A 25,918-nucleotide genomic window follows, 5' to 3' on the forward strand; every position below is an offset into this window, starting at 1 on the left:
CGGCGATCCTTCCGCCTCAGCCTTCCAAGTAGCCGGAATTACAGGCATGCGCTACCACCCAGCTGTTTTTTGATTTATTGTAGAGATGAGGTCTCACTGCCCAGGCGGGTCTCGAACCCGCGGGCTCAGGCAATTCACTCACCTCAGCCTCCCAAAGGCGCGGGATTACAGGCTGAGCCACCGAGCCTGGCTCTAGTACTAATTTTTTTAATAAGACTTACTTTTTTTTTCTTTTTTTGAGTTGAAGTCTCACTCTGTCACCCAGACTGGAATGCAGTGGCCACTCCTGGCCACCGCAGCCTCGACCTGCTGGGCTCCAGCGATCCTTCCGCCTCAGCCTTCCACGTAGCCGGAACTACAGGCGTGTGCTACCATGCCCGGCTAATTTTTTTGATTTATTGTAGAGATAAGGTCTAGCCAAATTGCCCAGGCAGGTCTCGAACCCACGGGCTCAGGCAATCCACTGACCTCGGTCTCCCAAGCGCGAGATTACAGGCTGAGCCACTGAACCCAGCTAAGACTTACTTTTTAAACTAAAAAAAATTATCTATAGTCTTTTCCTAAGCAATAATATTTGTGAAGTCATCAGATTTGTGTGTATGAGTTTTCCTAATACATATGAAGATGTGTAATAACTAAAAAAAAATTCTTTTTTAAGACAGGGGTTCTCACTCTTGAACGCAGACTGGAGTGTAGTGGGAAAATCACAGCTCACTGAGGCCTCCAACCCCTGGGTTCAAGAGATTCTCCAATATCAGCCTCTCAAGTGGCTGAAAATATAGTGCACACTGCCATGCCAAGCCATTTTTTTGTTTTTGTTTTGTTTTGTAGAGACGAGGTGTCACTATGTTGCCCAATCTGGTCCTGAACTTCTGGCCTCAAGTGATGCTCCTGTCTCAGTTAGGATTGCAGGCATGAGCCACTCCACCCAGCCCATAAATACAAAATATTTTTAAAAGTTCATTCATATACATTCAAAAATCAGCTGAAATATTACCAGTGGACTGGGCATCACAATGCGGGTAACATTGTATCAGAAGTTGAAGGCCACTTTCAGCTTTAATGGGCTGTGAATGAACAATAAGTGACTCTGTCTTCGTTCATTTGACAAATACATGACTGAAATACTTCTTTTCTTTTTTCTTTTTTTGAGTCGGAATCTCATTCTATCACCCAGGTTCGAGTGCAGTAGCATGCTCATGGCCACCCCAGCATCTACCTGCTGGGCTCTGGCCATCCTTCCGTCTCAGCCTTCCAAGTAGCCAGAACTACAGGCACGTGCTACCACACCCAGATAATTTTTTTTCCTTTAGGGTACAGATGAGGTCTCACCAAGGTGCCCACGCTGTTCTTGAACCCACAGGTTCAGCAATCCCCTCAACTCGTTCTCCCAAAGTGCTGGGATTGCGGACTTGAGCCACCACACCTGGCTGACTAAAATATTTCTACCTACTTCAATCACTTCTATACAGACTAGACTCTTACTATTGGTTAGCCACTAGAAAAATGTTAGTGTTAAGATAGTATAAATAAACGATTTAATGGTTAAAATCTTGAGGCATCAGTGGGGTCCCCTCAACAAGCCTAACAAGGGAGACTTAGAATAGTGAAAAATTGAGACAAAAATGCTTATAGAATGGACTTCAAAGTCACAGAATTTTCTGGAAGATATAAGCCCTTCCCTTTGATCACTCTGTCTTTTCCCACTTTCCTTTATCTAAATTTTAACTTATAGGTCCACTTTAAACACTACCTCCTCAAAATCCTTTCTGGCTAATCTAACTGGAAGTTTTTGTTTTTTCTCCTTTGAAGAATACTGATAACTCTTTATAATAATTTAAGAAGTGTTTATTGAGCACACATGATAGGCACTCTGTTCTAAGATCAGAGAACACATGTTGAACACCTGTATTGCTGACCTCAAGGAGAAGATGGACGACTGCTAATCAATAAGAGTTTCTGTGGCCTTGTCCAGGTCATTTGATTCATGTCTTTCTGTCTTACCTCCCTTTTGGCAACGGTTATTCTATGCTTTCTATTCCTCAAATCTCCTAGAGATCCTCCTTAGTTAAGTATCTGTTATCAGAGACCCCAGGGTTGCTAAGTTGACAGGAGACATAAAACAGTGACCAAGGAACTTTGAAATTAGTCTTCACTTAAACTTCTCAAATTATTAGTAGTATCATCCCCCAGCCATCTCATAAACATCAGTGAATATCCTAGATGATAAACATATAATGCAATACAATATAAATAGATTACAAATTAAAATTAGAGATCTTGAAAAAAGTACAGGACTTCTTGAAGTCCATGCAAGTGAATTCAGAGAACAATTTGAATTCACACCCAAAGTTGTGGAAAACTGAGGACCCAACAGAGTCATATTAGTTATTAACAGCATTAGAGAGAAAATCCACAATGGTTTCTAGTATAATTCCAATCAACCCCCTTTTACTATGTTACTTTTGTCCCATTTTAAAAATATATGCATTTGCTTTAAGTGGACAGACCTTTTTGGTACTAATTATCCTCATATAGGAAAAATTTTCAGTAATTCAGTATTCAGTGAAGTAATGAATTAATTGGCATAATTCTTCCAGAACCAATGACCAAGACTGTCACAGGCAGAAAAGGGACAATGGCTTTATTGATTCTGATGTAGAGTGCAAGGATCCATAGGACCAGCCAGATTTCTCTAGGAGCAGAGCTGCCTAGACATTTAGGAGGTAATTTTGAGACAAGCTTGTTTCAAGACCTCAAAAGGAAGCTCTCAAGGGAAGTTGCTTACCCACAAAGCACCAGACCGCAAACCGGATCCAGGTAATGGTGGAGAGCTTTAGCATAAGATAGATGTTCACCAGCATGGCAAAGGCAGGCACAAAGGGGAGGCAGGGAGCCATATAGGGCAGCTTTTTGGGGTTCTCTGGCTGCTGCAGGATCACAAACACCAGAGCACTTATCAGCAGCACCATCAGAATAACCAGAAGGATGGCCCACCAGCTCTGCTCTGAGATGTAGTCAGAGCCAAAGATGATAAAGGAGCAGAAGATGGACATGAGGATGAAGAGAAGGAGCACACAGATGGTGACTGTGTGCCCCGTTGCTGCTGTGGGCCTGTCCATTTTGCCTGGAAGGCCCAGTCGGATTCTCATGGTATAGTATCGAGGCCCGATCAGCTTCTTCAACTTGATGAGATAAATGTTCTCCGATTCATCGGCTTCTATGCCTGTGGTCATATCCACAGTGCCATAGTTGGGGTGGTTGACATGGTAGGCTGACTTGTCTGATTTTCCTATGAGCATCTCATTGTCTCCCAGGGATGGTAAGTTCTTGGCCCCACATGTGTTGGTGGTGGGACCAGTGAATTCATCCCCTTCACTCACAGGAGAACAAGTGTCCTTCTCACAGTCAGCCAGAATGCCCTCCTTCTTCTTGGTGTGCTCTTCAGACAAGAACTTGACAAAGCCATCAATGTCACTCTCGGGTTGGTATCGAAGGAGTAAGACGCAGACAGAGACCAAGGTGTAGGCGAGAAGTGTGCCAATGGACATCATCTCTATCAGATCTCTCAGGCTGACTAATAGTGAGAGGAGAGCTGCCAGGAACCCCGATACAATGCAGGCCACCACTGGCGTCTCTGTGTAGGAGCTTACATGAGCCAGGAACCTGGAGGGGAGGTGCAAGAAGAAGGTTAATGGTGGGCCACAGATAGAGATGGCTCAAATATGGGTAACACAGGGGCTAGAACACAGGGGCTAGGTTAGTGTGTTCAATTTCTACTGGCCCTGTTCCTCCAATTTACTTCTGCATTCACTGCTTTACATCTAGCTGCTATCCCTACCCCAGAATTTGGTTCCTGGAATATAATTTAAAGATAATTCACTTCAATTACTTGGTTTTAAGGAAAACCTCTTTGTTAAAGTTCCTACTTTGTTATGTAATAGGAAGGATTGGTTGAATCTAGGAAGTCTATTAGAGATCTACATTGAAACCCAGACTTTATGTGAAAAAGTGACGGTTGGAGGAAGTCACATGACTTCTTGGGGGTCTTCTAGACCTGTGGATTAGCCCATCAGCATCACCCTGAAGCTTGTTAGAAATGTATATTCTCAGCCGGGCTCAGTGGCTCAGCCTATAATCCCGCACCTTGGGAGGCTAAGGTGAGTGGGTGGCCTGAGCCCATGGGTTCGAGACCTGCCTGGGCAACTTGGTGAGACCTCATCTCCACAATAAATCAAAAATCAGCCGGGCATGGTAGCGCGTGCCTGTAGTTCCAGTTACTTGGAAGGCTGAGGCGGAAGGATCGCCGGAGCCCAGCAGATCGAGGCTGCGGTGGCTGGGAGCGGCCACTGCACTCCAGTCTGGGCTACAGAGTGAGACTCCAACTCTCAAAAAAAAAAAAGAAATGTATATTCTCAGGTTTCATCCAAGATGTACAGCATCAGAATCTGTAGGGGAAGGTGCCCAGCAAACTGCTTTTTAAGACTTCCTGAGGATTCTGATTTATGCCAGAGTTTGAGAAATTCTGTCCTACAACAGAAGTACAGGGATTAAGTTGACAAAATAGCACAATAACTAGGAACCTGCACTCCTAGATACAGGCTCATGTCCAGCTAGCTGGAATTGAAGAAAAGGCCACAGTACTTAGATGGTAGGCACTTCTCTAGCTGTTCTTGCAGCTTTAAGTAGCTCCCTCTCCCCCCTGCTCTGTTCTCTTGGTCCTTCCTCTGTCCTCCTCTTCCCTTCCTCCTTTATTTTCATGATTCATACAAGACTGTGAATGTGCTTGAAGCATCTTTTATGTGTGTTTTCTTTCACAGCAGAAAAATTTTTTGATGTGTGAAGCTGTCACATCCATCATCACAGCCCCTTCTTGATCTGTTCAGCAACTCAGACCTTGTGTTCAGCAGTTCTGACCTTGTGCTGTCTTCAGAGGGTATTCAGAGGCAATGAAGCAGACAATGATGACTGCAGAGATCAGTTCCTCTTAAGCTGGCCTCCTGTGCATCTCTGAGAACTTGCTGGCCTCTGTGGTTTACTCCTTGCTTTGTGCACTTGGAGAATGCCTTCCCTGCAAACCCCTTATGCTGAAACCCAAGAATGAGGCCACATCCCCTTTGCACTGCGGGTTGATAGGCCACTTCACAGCCAATGTAGAGTGTAGAAACGCCAGTATATTGGTGTGATTAAAAGTCTGGTTTTTTAAGTCGCGTAGTTCTGGTTTCAAATTCTGACATGCCACTCAGCAGCTGGGGGATTTGCTGCAAGTTTTATCACTTCTCTAGGTCCTAGTACACTCATCTACAAAATAGATTTATTGTGAGGATTAAATGGGATATTGTATACAAAGTACACAGGACATACAAATATTCAATAAATTTAACTATTGTTGCTGCTATTAGCTTCTGTCCAGAGGGTCTTGTCCTGGCTTTGATTACTCATGTTTTTCAACCTGAGGGACCATAGAGCGGCAGTTGCCAGGCCTCAGTGCGAGAGCATGCCTAAGATGTCCCTAGCCTGGGTTCCTCCCCACTGGTGGCCACCTAGTGCAGCAATTTGGCAATCGTCATCTTCAGGAAGGAGTGCACAACATCAGCAGGGGAGTGGAGGGATGCTGGAGGCACATCAGTTTGTGCTCAAGTGAGAAACCCAGAGTCAAACTGTGGGGGTTGGCTGCTATAAGGCCTGAGCTCTTTTCATTCAAACTCTTTTGCAGGGCAGATGGCAAGTTCCTTAGTCTACATGAAAGGCACTCACATCAAAATTACAGTCAGGCAGAAAGCGTGTGGACATTCTCCCTGGATGGATGTGGCACAGCAGAACAAATTTTGCAGAGCATAGCCCTTACCTGAAAAGGAGCCCATCACCGGCCATGGCATAAATGACCCTCGGCATTGGGAAGAGGGAGCCCAGTAAGCTGACTATCAGTCCTGCAACTGACCCGATGGCCACTATGAATTTTGCGGCATAGAATCCATGAGCCACAAACATCTCCATGAGTGGGGATTCCGTGTCAATGGCATAATATGGCACCATTAGAGTTAAGATCATGCTCACCTGTTAAAATAAGGGAAGACATGGCTAGAGATACAGGAAACAAACAGCATAGATCGGGGCCCCAATAGTAGAGGAAAGAGCCCTGACTTTGGATCTGCCAATTGCTGGCATGTGGCTTTACTTTAGACCAGTCACTTGGCATCTTGTCAATATTTTCTCCCTATATGTGAATTTAGTGAACTAGACCAGAAAATTGCTACTAACTCTCTGAGGTCCTTTGATATATGCAAATTAAGTCTGCAGGCATTTCAGTCCTATGAAAGAAGAGCCACACTGACAGTTCAAGGAAAAGCAGTTATTTCCAGATAGAAGGAGCTGCAGCCAGTGCACTGCAGCTGCGGCCTGGCAGTGACCATGAGCTCCCTACCTATATGGACAAGATGCACATTTCTTTCCTATTTTCAGGGTCCTACAAAATCTTATCTGTGCTCCCTCTCACTCTGAAGCACCAGAGATAAAAACTCCAGAGGTAAGTGCTTATAAGGTCCACAGCCAATTAACTGATGGAACCCAGATAAGGACTCATATTTGCATTTCCTCTCTAGTGTAGTTCCAGGAGTCAAGCAGGTCAGCAACATCAGGGCATCAGGGCGGAATCAAGTCCTGCTCTGGACTATAAGGTCACTATGGATTTGCTTAATCAGGAGTCACTTGGCTGGGGGCTCCCTTAACATGTCATTGATTTGCCTCCATCCAGAACTGACCATGGGCAATGGAGCCACCGATCACATGGCCAGATATGGGGATCTCTCAGGCCTGTGAGGCCAATCCTGGGATGAAGAAGGGAGTTCAAAGGCTAAGGGGAGGAGGGTGGATGTATGTAGATCATTTCCTTCCCTATTCTTTAGAGGCTAAGATCCCCCAGTGAAGCCATGGGATGCTAGGGAGAATGGTGATTTGGCTCTTCTCATGGTGGAGTGGCTGCCTGCTGACCAGTACAAGATCAGGCAGCTTCTGAGGCATGTTTAAGGTTCATTCAGTTTAAAAGAGACTGTTTCCCCGCAATGTCACCACTTTCAACACACTTTGGTGATGGGGTGAGGTGGGCTGGAGGAGAGCAGAATTGATTCTCACAGCTATTTGGGCTGAGTCTTGTCATGTTTCATCAGGATGAGTAAGCATTGGTAGATGCATAGAAGTACTCTGTGGTCTATGAAGTGCTATTCTAAGAAAAGAATGTGATTATTGACTTGATTGTGTGCACACTTTAAGGGTCTACCCCTGGAGGAAGGAGTAGAAGGGGAAATGCAAAGTGAAGTCTTCTCTTTCCCCTACCACCATCTCTCCCTCAACACTCTGCCTACAGGGATGATCAGGGTATGAACAGGATGAAGCCACTTGTGTGTGTGTGCATAGGGGGAGGTAATAGCTGATCCGCCTGGAAAATGTCTGGCTAGCCAACTGAATTTCTATAAACCACGTCCCAGGCTGCTATGTATGTGTGTGTTTGTGTGTGTGTGTGTGTGTGTGTGTGTGTGTGTGTGTGTGTGTGTGTGTGTGTGTGTGCATCTTCCAGGACAATTCTGTTTTGCAGCTTGCCCTAATGATCAATTGGTTTGGCTTCCTTAGGTGGTTGCTAAAGATGTCTTTTTGGGAAGAAGCAGCAGAGCTGATCGGCCGTACCCTCAGCTGCTAGCTCTTTCCTAATTGTGGTGACCCAAGTAAGTGAAACCTCTAGGACCTGGAGGTGTTTGTGGAGCCACATACTCAACTTATCAGACGAATCTCTCCATGGCCAGGGGCTGAGAAGTGTGTTGGATGTGACTGAGGTACACTTGTGATAGAAATTGGAGATAGCAGCTGAGAGATGAAAACAAAAGTGTGAGGAGCATCTCAGGGATCCAATCCTGAGGAGATAAGGCTAAAGGCTTCATCCCAAGGACTCTCTTAGATGGGAAAACCCAAAGGATGAGTTTGAGCTGTTGTAAAAAAGAGGGGACAACAGCCAAATGAAATGACATTTTTCTCCCCAGATTTAAGGGAGGAGTGTCTCAAGATAACAATGTATTCTCTCTCTCACTCTGCAGGGATCCTCACTTCTTTGCTGCTGGGAAGTTCCCAGAAGACAGAAGAGCATTGAGGAATGTGTATAGAGGCCCACAATGCCTCTGCTCACACACCCACCCGTTACTGCCAGCCTATGACCTGAGCTACTTGGACGGCATCCCACTCCCTGCACACCATCCCCTGAGGCGGCAGCAGACACTGAGAGCTTGTGCGTAGGGATGGACAGGAATGGAGGCAGCAGCTGAAGTGAGAACCTGGGGTTTCTTCTCTTCAAATTAGAGTCCTGACTTTCTTCTTGGGATGGGGATGGGGTGTGCTATAAGGGGAAAGAGACACAGGTGTACAAATACCAAGACGACACAAGAACTGCTTCCTAACAGAGAAGGGAACACAGTCCCAGAACCACATAATGAGAAGGGTCCCTTAAGCATTTGATACTTACAGACACGTATGCTGTCAGGCAGATGACCAGGGAGGCAGTGATAGCATAAGGAATGGAAGTGTTGGGATTCTTGGCTTCCTCTCCTGTAGTGGCAATGATGTCAAAGCCGATGAAAGCGTAGAAGCATGTTGCTGCTCCTTGTAGCACCTGTATGGATGATGGCATTTGTCAGACTCAGAAGGTCAGGGCAACACTAGGGCTTAAATGTGTGCCCACAATTGCCCAGTGTGTGGCAGACATTACTGGATGTCTGAAAGGGTAACATGGTGGAACTTGAGCTAAATGCTCATCTCCTGATCTCCACTTTCTAGCTGTGTGGCTGTGGAGACGAGGAGAATTGTGTCCAAATAAAAAAGAGTCATGCAACACATTTGAGTCCTTTAGAGAAATAAGTGGGGATATACATAAACCAATATATTGGCTATCTCTGTGTCTTAGGGAACTCATTCGCCTTTCCGTGTTTTGTTTTCATCCAACATTCTCAACCACAGCGACAGGCTGCATGGCTACTGCTTCAAGAATGTTTGGAAATATGGGGAGATACTTTTGACAGTTACAGAGATGCGGGCAGGTAATTCTTGCATTTATTATAGGGAACCCAGATACTTCTGCATAAGAGAGAATAATCCCTCCCAAGTCACCATTAGTGCTCCTGATAGATCATCTCTATGGTAATTCCATATGATATAAAAGATGTTTCGATCGTCAGATGTCCTATTGTCTTCAAAGGGAAGGTAGAGACTTTCTGCTCCCCAGGGGGTCTTGAATGACCTAGTTGGTCACGAGGCTGGTCAGAGTAAAGCTGGGGAGGTGGTAGCCAGGGACATCTGCTGGAGTTCTGTCTGCCAGGAGCCTCTGTGGCTCCAGCAGTGCTTAGGACTTTGTACATCCAAGATGTCAGTGAAAACCATCCATTGAGGTGTGTGTTATTCTTCTAAAGACCCTGTTGAAGTTTCAGTGATGTTTCCCCACCTTGGTATTCTCATTATTAGCTGAAAGTAAAGAATAAAAAAAGGGCCTTCTGAATGTCCTTTCAGGGGAAGGTGAGAGGTTTTTTTTGGACTTGTGTATATGGGGTAAGGGTATAAAATGCAAGCTGTAGTCAGGGGTCCAGGAGGTGAGGCCTTTTGTAGGCCAGAGCATTTTCCCCTTTTCTCTTTTTCAGCCTATAAATGATGGCATTCAAAACATGTGCTAAGCAGATACGTGTCCACAATTTTCACTCTTGTGTTCCCCCATTGACTTCTCGATAAGGAAAAGACAAAATACTAAATACTAGAACCTATAAGGTACACCAAAAGTCATAGATCTCCTCAGATCTTCAAAAGCAACCTTTGCTCATTGAGTTTCTTCTACAATCTCTCTCAACCAGCATTCTTATATTTCAATTCCCTAACACTGACTCTCATCCTAGGAGTCATGGAATTTAGGGGGGTCTGTGAATTTTTCTGGAAAATAATTGCATCTTTTTTTTCACTAACTTCTAACTAAATGTTAGCATTTCTTTCATTTATGAATGTGGGTGATAAACTAACTCCTGGTCTATTTTAATAAGTCAGGTAGAAAGAAGTTCTCAAACATAAGCAGTCCTATTTCCTGAAGGCTATTTTCTAAGAGACAGCAGAACTCCTTCTTTACTTCCAGCAAAATTCTTCATATCAGGGTATGGAAAAGGGTTGGATGTGATTTTTTCTGCTTGCCTCCAGCAAGCAGAAAAAAATAGATATCACCTCATCTTATTTTGAGGTTCACAAACTTGGAAATGTACTTGTTTTCACTTGTCTAGAAAATGTTGCTGGTCTTAGGATGAACGGTTGCTGAGATTTCAGGCTTGCTAAGCTGCCCTGATCAAGGAAAGTCTCACTTTAAGACAGATTCCAGAAACAAGTCCTGCTTTCTCTTCTCTTTTTTCCTCCCTTCCACACATAACACAGTCACATACATATACATACAGACACAACACACACATACATGCACACATAAATATACACACACAGAGATACATACATATATTCATATATACATGCATACATGTACACAGACACATAGGCCCCCCCACATAAATGCATGCATATGTACACACACATACAAACATGTACACACATATACTCACATACACACACACACACACCCCTCTTGTAAGTCATACAGTGACCTGGCACAACAACTATGTCAACCTAGGGCAAATCTACCTTAGAAAAAGGTGAGAGGTTTGTGAATCATACCGTGTAAAGAATAACTGGGAACCTGGGAATGTCTAATATGGTGGGTACTTTTCACTGTGTGAGGTACCAGCAGTATACACACACTGTAGGCTCCAGAGGGAATTTTGGAACTATGCACATGGGCACAATTGAACTTAGTTAGGAGTGTAGACTGTGTAGACTTAGGTTGTTGGTTCTGCTGCATGCCATAGTGACCTTGAACAAGTTCCTAACCTTTTGGAGCTAGGGTTGTTACAAAGATTAAATGAGATAACGCGGTGCACTGCAGTCCTAAAATACAGCAGGTACTCAATAAATATTAGCTTTTACCACCAATATTATGATTACTATTATAAGTTTTTCTAGATAGGTTGACATCCAAGGACACAAACTCCTCCTCCTCCTCATTTTCTCCCTACTCTCTCCTCTTCCCACTCTTCCTTCTTCTCTTAGAACTTGATATGCGTATATTAAGTGCTACCATGTGCCAGGCATTGTGCCTAGTTATGGAGATATAGGTATAATCTGAATGGACTCTGAACTTGATTATTTGCGGCTCGGAGTCTAGAGGATACTGCAAAACCCCAAATGCAATATTGACTGTGGCGACAAACTGAACAAGATTAATAAGTAGCTATATTATTCATAAAACACAAATGCTACTATTTTCCAAGTGGGTGAAAGAATGGATGGCAATTACTTTCAATGATTAGCTACTAGAGAGCTAACTGTGACCCAGTTAGAAAGAGAAAAAATAAGTATGCAACAAGGATGTCTATTAGTCTGAATTTGCATATGTGGAACTAGAAAGCAATTATAGTTAACTTTGGACAGGTCAAAGGTAGGGCATTTAGAGGTTCTACTGCTTTCAGTTTGGAGAGGTCAAAGATAGGGCACTTAGAGGTTCTGCTTAGAGGTTCTACTGCAAGCAACAGATTCTAACTCAGATGATTCAAATGACATGAATCATCTACAGGCAGGTGTAGTCATGGCATAGCCAGGGTGAAGGGAGCCAAGATTGCAGGCTTGCTAAGCTATCCTGATCAAGGAAAACCTGACTTTAAGACAGCTTCCAGAAAACAAGTCCTGCTTTCTCTTTCCTTCCACATACAACACATCATGTAAGTCACTGTGAGGCATCAGTCACAGTGAGGAACTATTGTCATCCCGAGGTCTGGGGGCAGTGGGTAGGACGAGTTTGCTGGAGTCCAGTGGGAGCTGGACCTATGGGGCTGAAGCTGCCCAGGTGGGAGGCACGTGGCCTGTGTGGTGCCAAGGCTGGGAGAGAGCGAGGAAGAAATACCCTGGCCTTGCTCTCTTCTCAGCACCTGACCTGATAATGTTTTTCACTGGCTAAACCTGAGGGGAAGCCATCCACCAGGGGTCTTCTAGAGTAGAAAGCAGAGCATGACGGGTGGAGAATAGCTCTGAGGAGTGGAGGCAAATGGAGAAAGACCAGCTCCCCTGCATAGGTCAACAAGACACACATTAAATAAAGAGATTATCCAAGAGAAGATAACAAAATTAGCAAAATGGTCACCTTTTTATGTGAGTTAATTGGAATGAGTTTTCCTTCCTTGCAAACTAATGGTTTCTCTTTGATAAATGCAAAAAAGCCATGACAGGAAGCTGTGTATTGTTGTATCTCTACCCAAATATACACTAAAACGGTTTTCCACTTCACTTTATCCAGGTCTCAGGTCTGGCCACTGGTGTTTATGATGAGGATGCCTTTCCATGAATGAAAAAAAAGTGTGTGTGTTGTGCCTAGGAGTGAGCATCCGTGAATAAAATTGGTGGGTGAAATATGTGTGTACGCATGTGTTTGTGTGTTTCTTTTCATGTTTTTCATAATGAGAAATAATATTCACTTCAATTTGACAACATATTTGAGGTTGTTTTTGGAAGCAAACCCACTGTAGATGTTCTGCCAGGTGATCCAGGACGGGTCCATCCCTCTGTAGAGTGTTGCAGGGAAGCAGCACAAGCTTCAGTTGTTGGGGAATTCTGCTTGATTCATTGTCAAAAGCAATATCATTAATGGCCTGCTACTTAGTGTGTGAGACCCCTAAAAACTGGCCCCCTGTGCCTTGTTGATATTTGAGAGGCATTAAGATGAGGAAATGTTCCCATATTCTGCCTTGGCTAGTCTGCCAGATGCCTAGGAGACAATTAGGCACATTTATATAATTCAATTCCAAGGTAACAAGACAAAATACCAACTTTATTGGCATTTTCTACCACCCTCATGCCCCAGCTATATTAGCAACCTATCCACAGTGACAGTAGAGTGTGCTAATTAGGTCTCAACAGATAGATTCAGATGTGGAGAACATGAGAAACAATTTTTCCTGTGTTTGGAGGCTGCCAGGATTCCCCACAAATGATTACTATGGACCATTTTCCTAGGAGCTATTTGTGTTGGTAGAGTGTCTTAATTGGTTAAAGAAAAACCGTAAGATAGCATCAAGAACAAATAACATAAAAGGAACACACATTCAACAATATTAAAGGGCTGAGGAATTGCAGATGGAAGGCAGAGGTTCAGTTGAGGGCCAGAGTTACTTGATATAGGAAAAAATGTTTGTTGTTCTCAAGCTCTTCAAGACCAAAGAAGCATTTGACCCAGAACCTGTAAGTGAGTAAACTATTCCTTAAGCTATTTTCTTTGGAAGGAAGCACTTGGAGAAGGGGAACAAGTAGGCTTATGAGGGATTCATGGCCAGAGAACAGATTGCTCATTAACCCTTTCAAAGCACTTGACAATTGAATGTAAAGTCATGTAATGCTATCCTTATAAATCATCTCCTGCACAACAGTTTCCTCCATTCCATCCTACCTAAAGCAACTGAATAATAAAGTGAGCTGAAACTCTTATTCTAGTCCCTAGTTGGGGGTAGGGGTCAGGGTTTTCCTAAGGAGTGAAGAAATTCAAGTAACCGTCAACCAGGCAATAACACAATTTGTAGATAATTGTTAGATGACACAGTGAGAAATATATTTATTGTCTCTGTGGATGATATGCTCATGAGACAGCATTAGACCTTGAAAAATAAGATCTAAATTCAAAATGACTTTGCTGAACTGGAAAAGTAACCTGAAACCAAAGTTGAGATAGAAGCCCCAGTCCATTCACTAGGGAGGACATGTACTGTGCAGAAATCCAAGGCCAGACAAAGAGCAGAGAAGATGAATCAGCAACATCTTCACACTGGGCTGCCCTTTGTGCTCAGATAATTCTTTAAGGCACAGACACTAGGACATGCATTATCCTGGGTTTTCTTTGGGAATAATGGATTCTCAGCAAAAAGTCCAAAATCCTAGCCAAGCTTTTTTGGTGGTCAATGAGAAAACTACTCCAAGTAGTAGGCTAGGGTTAACTGGTTTCATAGATCCTTATGGGGGAGGGGAGTACAGACGAGTGGGGGATGATAGCAGGGTTATAAATAAGAACTTTGACTTATCCGGGACCCGGATTGATTTTCAGCTCTATTACCTACTATGTGTATCTATGTCCTTAACTTTTCTAAGCTTCGGTTATGTGTGTGTAAAAGTAGAGGTCATTGTACTTTTGCAAGGCTGTTGTGAAAATTAAATGAAAAGTGTATGTGAAGAATTTGTCATAAAGAAAATGTTCGGTGTTAGGAAAGACATCCTTTTCTTTCTTTTTTATGCCTGACTTCAGATCCTCTCTTACAAAAGCTAGTAGAACCCAGGGTGCATAAGCAGGGACACCCTAAGGTTGGCTGATTAGCTCCTTCCTTGAAGAAGAAGACTCCTGACTAAGGAAGGGTGTAGAGTCCCTGAGCGAAGAAAGAAAGACAACCCCCCCCCAAGAGAATAAAGACCTTGTACAAAACACAAGGCAAAGAGAAAGGCTAAAAGACATCTTCAACTTCTTCAGAATGGGTAAAGGACATTCACACAGAGGATATTAACTCTTTCTAGGCTCTACTTGGTGTCTGGACTACAATGTGTGGCATTTGGGTGAGCTATTAGAAGGATTTTCAAAATCAAGTATGAACTGAGGAGTTAAGAAAAGTTTTCAAATTTCATTGATAAGATGTCTTCAACCTGGATCAGTTAGACTATAGTCCATCAGAATTTTAAAGAGAAAGAGAAAGACTAGACTATCTCTTAATGTTTCCTCAAGATTCTATTACTTTATGAAATTTTTTTTGTTTTTGTTTCTGTTTTGAGTTGGAGTCTCACTCTGTCGTCCAGGCTGGAATGCAGTGGCACACTCACGGCAACCCCAGCGTCGACCTGTGGGGCTCTGGTGATCCTTCCAAGTAGCTGGAACCACAGGTATGTGTCACCATGCCAAGCTAAGTTTTTTGATTTATTGTAGAGACAAGATATTGCCAAGCTGTCCAGCTGGGCTCGAACCCTGGGCTCAGACAATCCTTTCGCCTTGGCCTCCCGAAGTGCTGGGATTATAGCCATCGCACCTGGCCACTTTATGAAAGTGTAAAGGAGCTATAACGTCATATTTACTGCCTTATTACTTTCTTTTTTAAAATAAGGCTCAGAAAGGAGTAGTCATCCTGCACAAGGTACTCAGTGTGGTATGAAGGGCTTTGGTGTCAGAAAGACATGGAACTAACTGACTAAGTGAAGTTAGGTAAGTTACCAGCCTCTCTGAGCCTTGGAGTCTCCATTTTTAAGTTAGGGACAGCAGCACCTGCTTTAAAGCTTTGTTATAAAAGTGAGCTCATATTCATGGAGTACAATGCCAGGCACCTAACAGGTAGTCAGTAAATATTAAATACTAGCTCCTTCCTCCTGTCTTTTTAACTGTTGCTAACGATAACAATGTTCATATAAAAACATCCAAGATTTTATTCATTTATTTTTTTGCAGGCACAGGAATTAACTGATATCCAAAGTTTAACAGTAAGTCTATGACTCGATAATTTATTATTTTGTTAATAGAATGGTGAGAATATTTTCCTGCTTTGATAAAAATGCAATTGAGTCCCAGAAAGACATTCCTTCTTTTCACTTTTGTAATTTGTTGTTTCTCTTATATGATAGGAAAGGAACAATTTGTATCATAAGAAAATGTAGATTTGGGGGGATCTGGAATGGGGTCAACAGTGTTTCTTTGTCTCTTCTGATTTTGACCAGTTTCAGTATTTATTCATTTCAAAGAGGAAGGATGAACTTTATGGTCCTGTGGAATTTTTAGAGATAAGCAGACGACTAAAAATCTTGGTTTAAATTGTTTCCTTGCTTCCTTTTTTCTGCATTGAATGTCATGACATGGTTCAGAATAAACAGAAGTTAATTTTGAGTGCTCTCCAAGAGAGATTTCTGATCCCTGGACATCTTGGAGGAAAACCAGTCTAAGCAAAAGCCATAAAAGTGAAGCAGGTAGAATCTTGGACTTGCTTTCTGTCACCATTCCTAGGCAGACTTGGCTCTTTTGACAAGTTATTCACCTGTTAAATGAGTGGATAGGAGTAGGTGATCTCTCAGATCCCTGCCAGCTCAAAATTCTCTGATTTATGTTCTACCATTACAAAAGAAGTGAATCTTACCAATAAATCCATAAAATAAACATTTTTAGTCACACTAGGGAAAGAAACCAGGCACAACTCAGAACCACTTGTCAGTATAAAGAATTTGCCATTCTGGTATTCCCATTTTTCTTAGCATGAGTCACACAATTCAAATCATAGGATAAGAACTGAAAAGGTCCTTGTAGTCCTCATGGATCCAGCCTACTCTCTCACCAATCTCTAGGTCACACCAAGTAGATTTCTCTGCCATGAGCCACATCTTTGGAATGGGATTGATAATCAGTACTCTCTCTACTGGTCCATTCAACTGTCCTCAGACCCCAGTGAGACTCTCCTCCTAGAGTCAAATGCTGAGGTTAAATTTTTTAAGTGTTTTTTCCAAGTCCTATAACCAAGTAAAACTAATCCCTTTTGTGAACACACACATCCCAAATTCTCACTTTATTTTCTCTGGCCTCTTTTATTACCTTGTCTATTTATGTTCGTGTCTTAGTAGACAGTATAGATATTCTACATAATCGAGCTGTTTTTGTACAGACTTTGAAATCAGATAGTCCTGGCTGTGGGATTTGTCACTTACACTGTGTGCTTAAAGCAAGTCATTTGAACCCTCTGAATGGGAGCTTTTTTTTTTAATCTTTAAGACTGGAATGTAAATATAATTCTCACAAAATTGTCAGGATAATTAAATTAGATATTGCATACAAAATACTTAGCACCAGTGTTAGGCAATTGCAAGTGCTCAAAACATTGGTTCTATTATTATTGTTGTATAAAATAGTATCTCAACAAATGCTTGTGAAACAAATTTTAAAAATAAAAAATCACTTCAGAACATTCCAACTAAATTTAGATTAAAAGATGATAATCAGGGTGCAATGATGGTCATGAAGCAGAACAGCATTTTCTTGAAACTCTGTCTTAGGCTGGTCACAGAGTAGAAGGCAGAGCAAGAAATAGGTATGCCAGGCTTTAGGAATGAACTTACCCCTGACCATCCATGGGGCAAGAACTGGCCCTCTGCCCAGTATTTCCCATTGATGAAGAAGAGGCCTGAAATCATGATGAATACCCACACTGCCAGGTTCAGCACATTGAGGATGTTGTTGAAACCCACAGAGTTCTTTACCCCCAGAGCAACAATGATGGTCACGATGACTGCAATCAAAAGAGCCAGAAGGTCTGGGTATGATTCTTCCCCTTTCCCTAGAGGAAAAAGACATGATTTAATATTGTTCAGAGGGAAGAAAGAGTCATTCCAACTCCTGGTCCCACCCCAGTGTATTCCGACTCACCTCCGAGAAGGATGGTCAATCTGTCAGGGAGAGAGGAAAAATGATTGTGTCTGTGTGTGCATGTGTCTGCACGTGCTTAGGCTGTGAGTCCACAAGCAGCTATGACTGTCTATTTGCAAATGGACAGGTTTTGGCAAATAGACAAGATGACCTAATATCCTGAACCAAAAATTGGGCTATGTGATATGACCCTTGCAACAGAACAATTGAAGTCAGAACTTTCCTGGGACACTTAGGATACATATATAAGCCTAATGTGTTATTTGAAAATTGTTTTTATCTTCATTATTGTTAATTTTATAGTCTGTAAAACTTCTATTTCATTCCAAAAGTTTTTCTTTATTAGCAAATTTAAGAATGTGTGTTTTTGAAAATGATTGTGAACATTTTCTGTCCATTTGTGAGCATGTGGTTTTCAAGAGAAACAACCAGTAAACACACCCTGCTTGTTTGGTCTTGCCCATTGGTCAGTGAACTCCTGCCCTCTGTAGAGTGTAAAAGGCACTGCCTTGCAGTCACAGGTTCTGAATTTCATCTGTGCTTTTGCCATTAGCCAGCGGTGTGGCCTTGGGCAAGTTGCCTCATCTTCCTGAACCTCATCTGTAAGGAGGACATGGGATCTGATTTTGGAGGACCCTTTCAGACCTAAAATTCTGTGAACTCAGAATACTGAATAGGCTTGGTTTTTATACTTTTATCTAACCATGCTATCTGGGTGCTTGGCACTTTTGTCAATTTTTCTAAGATTGGGACATTGAAGTAAAATGACTCGACACAGCCACAGAATCAATCTTGGGGAGTTCTGAGGCAAGACTCCAAACTTCCTCAACTGTTGCGTCGCTTTCCTCGAATGTGAATGTGTATCAGACACCAGGATGGAGAGTGGGTGGAAAATGGTGGATGGAGCCTGAGGTCTCATGGTATTGTTATGTGACCTTCTGATTGTTTAGCATTCACTCAGTCATATTAACCCTCCTTGGCTTCTGCTAGACAGAAATCCATTTTGTTCGTTTGTTTTCTTTTTCATTTGAAAATTTGAAAAAAAAAAAATCTTCAATGAAATAACTGGAGTTCTCTACAGTTATTTTTCCTGCACTGGTTTTTATTTTATATAGTTATTAACTTGGTGTATGTACAGCTTCTATCCTTTAATATATGGCATTATGTTAAAACAGAATCCATGCTATTACAGCAAGTCTTCCTAATTATCCTTTTAATTGCTAGATATATGTCCACAATTTACTAAATAATTTGCCCCATTATAGAATATTTAGGCTATCTCCAATGCTTTGGTAATAAGGCTGTGATGAACATGTTTTTGTATAATGCTTTCACAAAAATTAGAATCATTTTTTTTAGGATGGATAGATTCACAGAGATTTACTTTGCCAGAAAGAAAGAGAGACAGACAGACAGACACATATTTATGGTTCTTGATACATTTTGCCAAACTGCTTTCTGAAAGAGGAGCCCATGTATTTGACTCAGTAAGTCTGCATGTTGGGATAAGAGGATATGCAGTCTCACCCAGGCCATTGAGGGTTCCCACGCTGTCCACCATCCACCGGCTGATGGTGTGGTTGGCCAGTGAGTCAAACATACTGCTCAGAGCGCTTGCTCCCGCTGCAGTGCCAATCAGGTACTCTAGAATCAGGTTCCAACCGATGAAAAAAGCCACAAATTCCCCAACGGTGACATAACTGTATGTGTAGGCAGATCCTGTGGTCTTGGGTACTCGGACTCCAAACTCTGCATAGCAGACGCCTGCAAGGAACAAACATGCACAGATGATGAGCTTCAGGAGATCAACTAACTTTTTATTGACTAATGTTCTTGGGTAGAATATAATGGAACTCTGCAGAATTTTAGAGCAAATACACAAAGTTTTATGAATATGAATTGATTCACGTCGATTCTAATCTCTTCCAACCTCACTTTTGAAAAAAGTTTTAATTTGAATGCCTAGCAAGGCAATCAGAACTAATTCTACCAAACTATCGGAAACTGATCTTTATTTAGAAAAATTCTTATTTGTTGTTTATTTATCTGTCATTTCCTTAGATATCCTGAGTGAACATGGGGATCAACTCAGTAGGATCCCCACCCCTGATGACATCAGTGTTATATTATGCAGTATTATTCTTCTCTTTCAGATTTACATATTACAGAAGGTGCTCTTCATTTGAGAGTGATGCTTTAAGCAGTGTGTGAAAGTGCCGTACTTTATCCAGAGAGATAGATTTTTAAAATGCGGATATAAATAAGTTACAAGTTACTAACAAGGAAATTTAGCACATGCAAACGGTAATTTAACAAACACTTTTAGAGTGCCTACCATGTGCGTGGTAGGATGTGGAAGATGAGGAATAAAAAAAATAAACAATGCATGCCCTTACCCTCAAGAGGAGACAGGCCATCAGTGCACATTGAAGCCGTATAAACTTAACAGTATAGAAATGTACAAGAACAATGAAAACAGAGTTGAGTGACGTACTCAGTTGGTTTTGAAGTATATGGAGGAATTAATTGGATAAAGGTAGAATGCGAGGCAAAGACATGGCAGAGAGAGACAGTGTGAAATATTTGGATGAAAGGGAGTGTGCATGGGGTTAACAGGAGCAGAGGAGGCTGGAGAGATAAGTAGAGTCATGTGTTTTCCAAAATGGGCCCAGAGTCCACTTCCACCTGAATCATCGATTGAATCGTAATTTCAGAAGTTGAGGACAAGGGATCTGTATTTTAACAAGCTTCCCAAGTAATTCTTGTGCTCACTTATATCTGAAAAACTGGAATATTGCTTCATTTTCTGATATAATTAGAGATCAATTAGAAATAGGTTGAGAATATACCAAAATTCTGGGAGTTGGGAGAGTTTCCAGTTTTGTGCTAGGAATTCTGGGTGTGGGCCCATGGGTGGAGCAACAGGTAGGAGGACAGACATGGGACAGCTAGGAGGAAACACATCAGGGGTGGGATGTAGGAAGACGTAGGAGGGAACTCAAAGTAGACTTTACGTTCAGTCCCAACTTTGTTAAGGGCCAACCCTGAGGTTCTCTCATCACAAAGCAGGGAACAATAGTTCACTCTTTTGTGAATAAAGAGAGCAGGTTTTTTTCTCCTTTTGAAGGGGGTGAACTCAGTGCAAGGAAGCAAACACAGAGTTGTCAAAAGCATGACACTATAAATGATTCCATGTGATGTACTATCTCTTCTTTCCCCTTAGTAGCTTCAGTTGTCAGGATGGCGATAAGGGAGGAGCACTGGACCAGTGAGGCTGGGCTCCTGTCTCAGCTCCACCCCTTTCCATTCAGTGTCCTTATTTGTAAAACAAAAGTATTGTACCGGATGCTTTCTTAAGGATCTCTTAACTCTGACATTTTAGGATTCCAACTGTTATGTTAAATTTTTCAGGTTTTCTACAAAATCTATTGAGCATAACTGAACTTTTCTTTACATAAGTTGCTATATTGTCCCATATTATGGAGATGCTCTCAGAGATAGTGAAGTGTTTGTCCCTACATTAAATGGCCCAAGATGCTATTTATTTCGCATTCCTATGTCAGGTCTCCTCCCTTCACTAAGTCAAATAGTGTTCCCTCTCTTTCCTTGATTTTAGATTGTCAGATTGTACTTTTTGTTGTTGTCACAGTACTTACCTTGAGCAGTCAGACCACTTCTTTTCTAAATGGCCACTTCCAACACCTGATGTTTAAATTGTTAGAGTGAATCTAAAATTAAGAGGAAATGTTCTTTGAAGAGAGGCCTGAAGAACTCTTCCATGAGGAGAATACAGTCTGCAAGTGTTACATATGAGAACCTGATATTTTCTTGGAAGCTTTATGTTCTCTTCAGGATGCTTGAAAGTTCCATTTGCACAGACACATCAGGTTGCTCTATTTGTGCCATGTGAGGAAGAGATGAGGCAGCAACTCACTTTTCCACTTTGTTATAGGTCCCACAGCATTGTCCAATAATTCCCACACCCTATGATCTTATTCTCTCCACCCACCTTTGCCTCCGATAATGTACAAGTTTTATAAGTCAAACTTTTCCAAATGATGTTTTTGAAATAGACATCAGTTTGACTGCAAATTCAATTTGAAAAACCCATATTGTGGAGTCTGTGCAATCAAACATTCTCTCCATAATATTTGATCTGTCAAATTAAATTTTAAATACGCTATTCACCACCAGAACAAACTCATCAATGGTAATTAGCGAATAGCCAAGTCCTCACTAGGTCTTGTGAAGGGACCAGCGCCTTGCTGTCCTGAGTCAGAGGAAGAGGCCCTGGCTGTGCATGGTAGAAGGACTCTTATTCATTTCCCAAGGTCCTGCTGGGATCCTGATGACTGCAGTTTGGGGATAAAAGTAAGAAAATCAGTCAGCCACTAGCCATACAAGATGATTTCTGTTCCAAGAAATTATTCTGTTGGACACATTGTAAAAGACCTTACAGTATTTTCAAATCTTTCTGATTTGTTTGTCTGCAGATATCCAGTGGCACTAGAGAGCAGTTAGCCTGGCATGGAAGCTCAGTGGTGAGGAGTGAGTGTTTATAACCCCAAATATCCTGAAGAAAATGTTCTCAATCATTTAACTATTCTTAAATGTCTGGAGTGTGAGAGAAACACATTTAGGGGTATTAATGTCTCATTTCAACAAGACATAGAAACCATGGAAAGAGAAATCTTGGTTTTTATCCTAGGTAACTAGTATCCTAAATTACTGAGTGTCCAAGGGCAAGTTACTTATCCTCACATGGGTGAAATGAGGTGGGCAACTAGATAAGCTTTAGGGTCCCTTCTAGTATGTTATTCTATGGTTTCACATCTAGACTCAACTCTTAACCATCTAAGTCAATGGGGAAAGCCCAATGGAAAAATACTGCAAAACAGTGGTTCTCAACAAAAGCAGCATCGCCTCCTAGGGAGAATGATGGAAAAATATGGGAGTATCTATGGTTCCACTGATGCTGTGGGAACTTGTGTCATTAAATGGGCAGGGCCTGGGCTATTAGCCATTCTGCAATATGTGGGACTGTCCCACAGAACAAAGCATTATCTCATATCTTACATGACTGTTGACGGTTCCAATGGACATTCATGTTTGTAATTTTTGATCCTACATTTTTCTGCATTTTTCATACATACAAACACAAAGTGTTTTTTGGCATGGCTTTGTATATACATTGAATTTTCCAAGACTATAAAAACTGGGCAAATTGAGGGACAGTTGTAATTTGTTTTGTTTGGAATTCGCCAAGGGTTGATCATCATTTTAGAAAACTGCATCATCAACAACAACATTATTCATGGTGTTTCCAAACACCATGTCTATGTGTGTGCATTTACACAACAGTTGTATTAACAGTGGTTCTACAAATGACTGCAAACCTCTGACAACTTCATGATATTTCTTAATGAATTCATATCCCAGCAATCACATGTTAAAATAAATATTGTTGGAGGAGTTCTGGTAAGATGGTGACGGCATAGGTGGATCTGTAAGATTCTCCGAAAGTGAGTTCCCAAAAAGACTCTTACTTTTCTTCCCCCACCCCCCGCCCACCACCAGCCGCACTGATCTGAGGTCCGGGGAACTTCAGTCCCACGCAGGCCCGGCTGCTGCTGCTCCACTATATGTGCCTCCTGCTGCATGGGAGTCCCGGGTCTCAGCTCCCCCCCTGGCTACATCGTCTCACCCAGCACCCAGCACCAAGCGGCCGGTCACCCAGGGAGGCTCTGGGCACCCGCCCCTCAGAGATACTGGTCCCATTTCTGGCTGAAGTACCCTGTGAGGGACCCAGGGCCAATCTCACTGCCCACTGCCTGCCCTTTGGAGCTTTGGAGCGCTGGAGCTCTGGGCTTACCCTAGCTGAGGCACTCAGTGCAATGAGGTGCTGATTGGAAGCCCTCAGCTCCAACCCCCTCCTCCACCTCAGCCTGCCAGTGGTACCCTGCATCCAGTGCCCAGCTGTGCAGCTGATCCTCAGTGCCTCCCACTCCAGCACAGTCCATCACAGTGGAACACACAGGGACCCAGACGAGCAGAGAGAAAAGACAAGCAGAGGGAAAGTGAAACTGCCACATCGGCAATTCTCCAGGCAGAGATTTGCATTGCCCCACCCAACTATCAACAGCCTCCACCTCAGTTCCTAAGGTAACATCGCTAAACAGGAGACAAAGCCCCTCTCCTGCTGAATCAATCAAAGGCAACATCACAGACCTCCCAGGCAGCAGGCTAAAAAAAACAAACCCAAGCTGCCAGTAAATCTAGCTGCCTGCAAGGAAAACAAAGGGGAGAGGTTGGAGATCAGAGCTGAAGAGAAAGATTCCAGAGCTAGTCTGATCTCTTATTTTGACTTTTAATTTTATCATTTTGACTGTTTGTTTTGTCACTTTTGTTCGCTTTCTGATGTACACTATCTGTTTCATAATTTTATTGGTCCGTCTCTGTGTAGCTACCAGTATCCTTTAGGGAATTTGGCTCATGTGTTTTTTTTCACTTCTCTCCACCCTTGTGTCTCTTTTTCACCTATGAGTTGGTATGTATGTCTGTTTTCCCTCTCACTCTCCTCTCTTTCAAACTTCCTATTGACCACCCCCCCTTCCTCCATTATTTTCCTCTTTTGTACATACTTCTGATTCAGGGACCAAAACTACATACTACTGCACAGACAGATTGTAAGGCAGTGGGAAATAGGTTCCAGTGTGCTCATACACCTGTGGGTGGATGCTGGAATCAGCATATAGATTCTGAATCACAGCCTCCCCTCAATTAAACCTCAAAACTGCAATAAGTACAGCCCGTAGCCCACACTCCAACCTTAAAAGTGAACACAGCCAGAGGACATTCATAAGGAAGAACAGGAAATTGCACAAGTGAAACAAAAGCAACCCCACCTTCCCTGAAAAACAGAATTAAAGAAGGGGAGGGAAAGGAGGAGAGAAAGAGAAATCTACACAAATGAAGAAAAACCAAAAGAAGAATATGGGTCTCACCCAGACCCCTGGGAGGACAGACACTGAGAAAACTGACTTCGAAATGCAAACAATGAAGAGCCCCCAGAATGACTGGTCCCAAACTACAGACCTACATCTCAAGACATTAATGGAGAGATGAAAAAGAATTGAGGAGAGACAAGAAGAAACTAGGAAGGAGCTGATATCTGAGATAACAGTAATAAAGAATACTGTGAATGAAATAAATAACAAACTGATAAGCATGGAAAGCAGAATTACCCAAGCAGAAGAAAGAATCTCAGAGCCTGAGGATCAAAATATAGAACTAACCCAAACTCTTAAAAACACAGAAACAAGCTCAAAAAGACAGAACAAAACCTTCAAGAGATGAGCGATTACTTCAAGAGACTGAACCTAAGAGTAATTGGCCTTCCTGAGGCAGAAAGAGAGACAGAGACCACACTGGAACAAACTTTCCATGAGATCATTCAAGAAAACTTCCCTTATCTAATCAGTGATGCAAAAATTCAAACACAAGAGATTCAGAGAACCCCTGCAAGAAAACAAATGAGAAGACCAACTCCTAGACACATAATAATTCGCCTAAACATAGTAGGCATAAAAGAAAAAATCCTACAGGCAGCAAGAGAAAAGGCCAGATCACCTACCATGGAAGACCAATTAGAATAGCAGCAGATTTATCTACAGAAACCCTGCAGGCTAGGAGAGCTTGGAGCTCTATATTCAAAGTCCTAAAAGATAAACAATTTCAACCAAGAATAACCTACCCAGCCAAGTTAAGCTTCATCAGCGAGGGAGAACTAAAATCTTTCCCAGATATCCAATCCCTAAGAACTTACGCTGCAACCAAACCACCTCTACATGAAACACTTAAAAAACTACTAAACATAGAAGAAAAGGAAAAAAGAAGAACATCCTTCACAAGAGTACAGGAAAAAGAATAAAATACACATGAACCAACCCCAAAACCAAAAGAAAGACAAAAAAACCAAGTGGAAGAACAACAACTCTATAAGAACTCTATGATAAGGACGAACTCTCACATTTCAATAATTAGCCTGAATGTGAGTGGACGAAATGCACCACTGAAAAGACATAGAATGACAAAATGGATAAAATATCACCAGGCAACAATATACAGCCTTCAAGAGACCCATCTCACTAGAAAGGACATGCACAGACTCAAAGTAAGAGGATGGGAAACAAATTTTCAGGTGAATAGAGCACAAAAAAAAGGAGGAGTCACAATCCTAATTTCAGACAAAATACCATTTAAGCTATCAAAAACTAAAAAAGATACAGAGGGCCACTACATAATGATGAAACGTTCACTCCATCAACAAAAAATATCTATCCTAAACATATATGCACCCAACATAGGTGCGCCAACTTTCATAAAGCA

General features: G+C 42.2%; 1 protein-coding gene across 1 annotated transcript in view; it reads right to left on the bottom strand.

Moving 5' to 3' along the window:
* SLC7A14 (solute carrier family 7 member 14) overlaps window positions 1-25,918 on the bottom strand; it is a 63,612-nt gene that overhangs the window by 17,336 nt on the left and 20,358 nt on the right. Inside the window, exons 2-6 of the mRNA XM_008054386.1 lie at window positions 19,058-19,294; window positions 17,224-17,441; window positions 8,507-8,653; window positions 5,849-6,057; window positions 2,789-3,666 (exon numbers count right to left, since the gene is read on the bottom strand). Coding sequence (XP_008052577.1) covers window positions 2,789-3,666; window positions 5,849-6,057; window positions 8,507-8,653; window positions 17,224-17,441; window positions 19,058-19,294 — 1,689 coding nt within the window. The remainder of the gene's footprint in view (window positions 1-2,788; window positions 3,667-5,848; window positions 6,058-8,506; window positions 8,654-17,223; window positions 17,442-19,057; window positions 19,295-25,918) is intronic.

Source organism: Carlito syrichta, unplaced genomic scaffold (assembly GCF_000164805.1).
Source record: "Carlito syrichta isolate Samal-C Ts95f unplaced genomic scaffold, Tarsius_syrichta-2.0.1 Scaffold289914, whole genome shotgun sequence".
NCBI classification, from domain to species: Eukaryota; Metazoa; Chordata; class Mammalia; order Primates; family Tarsiidae; genus Carlito; species Carlito syrichta.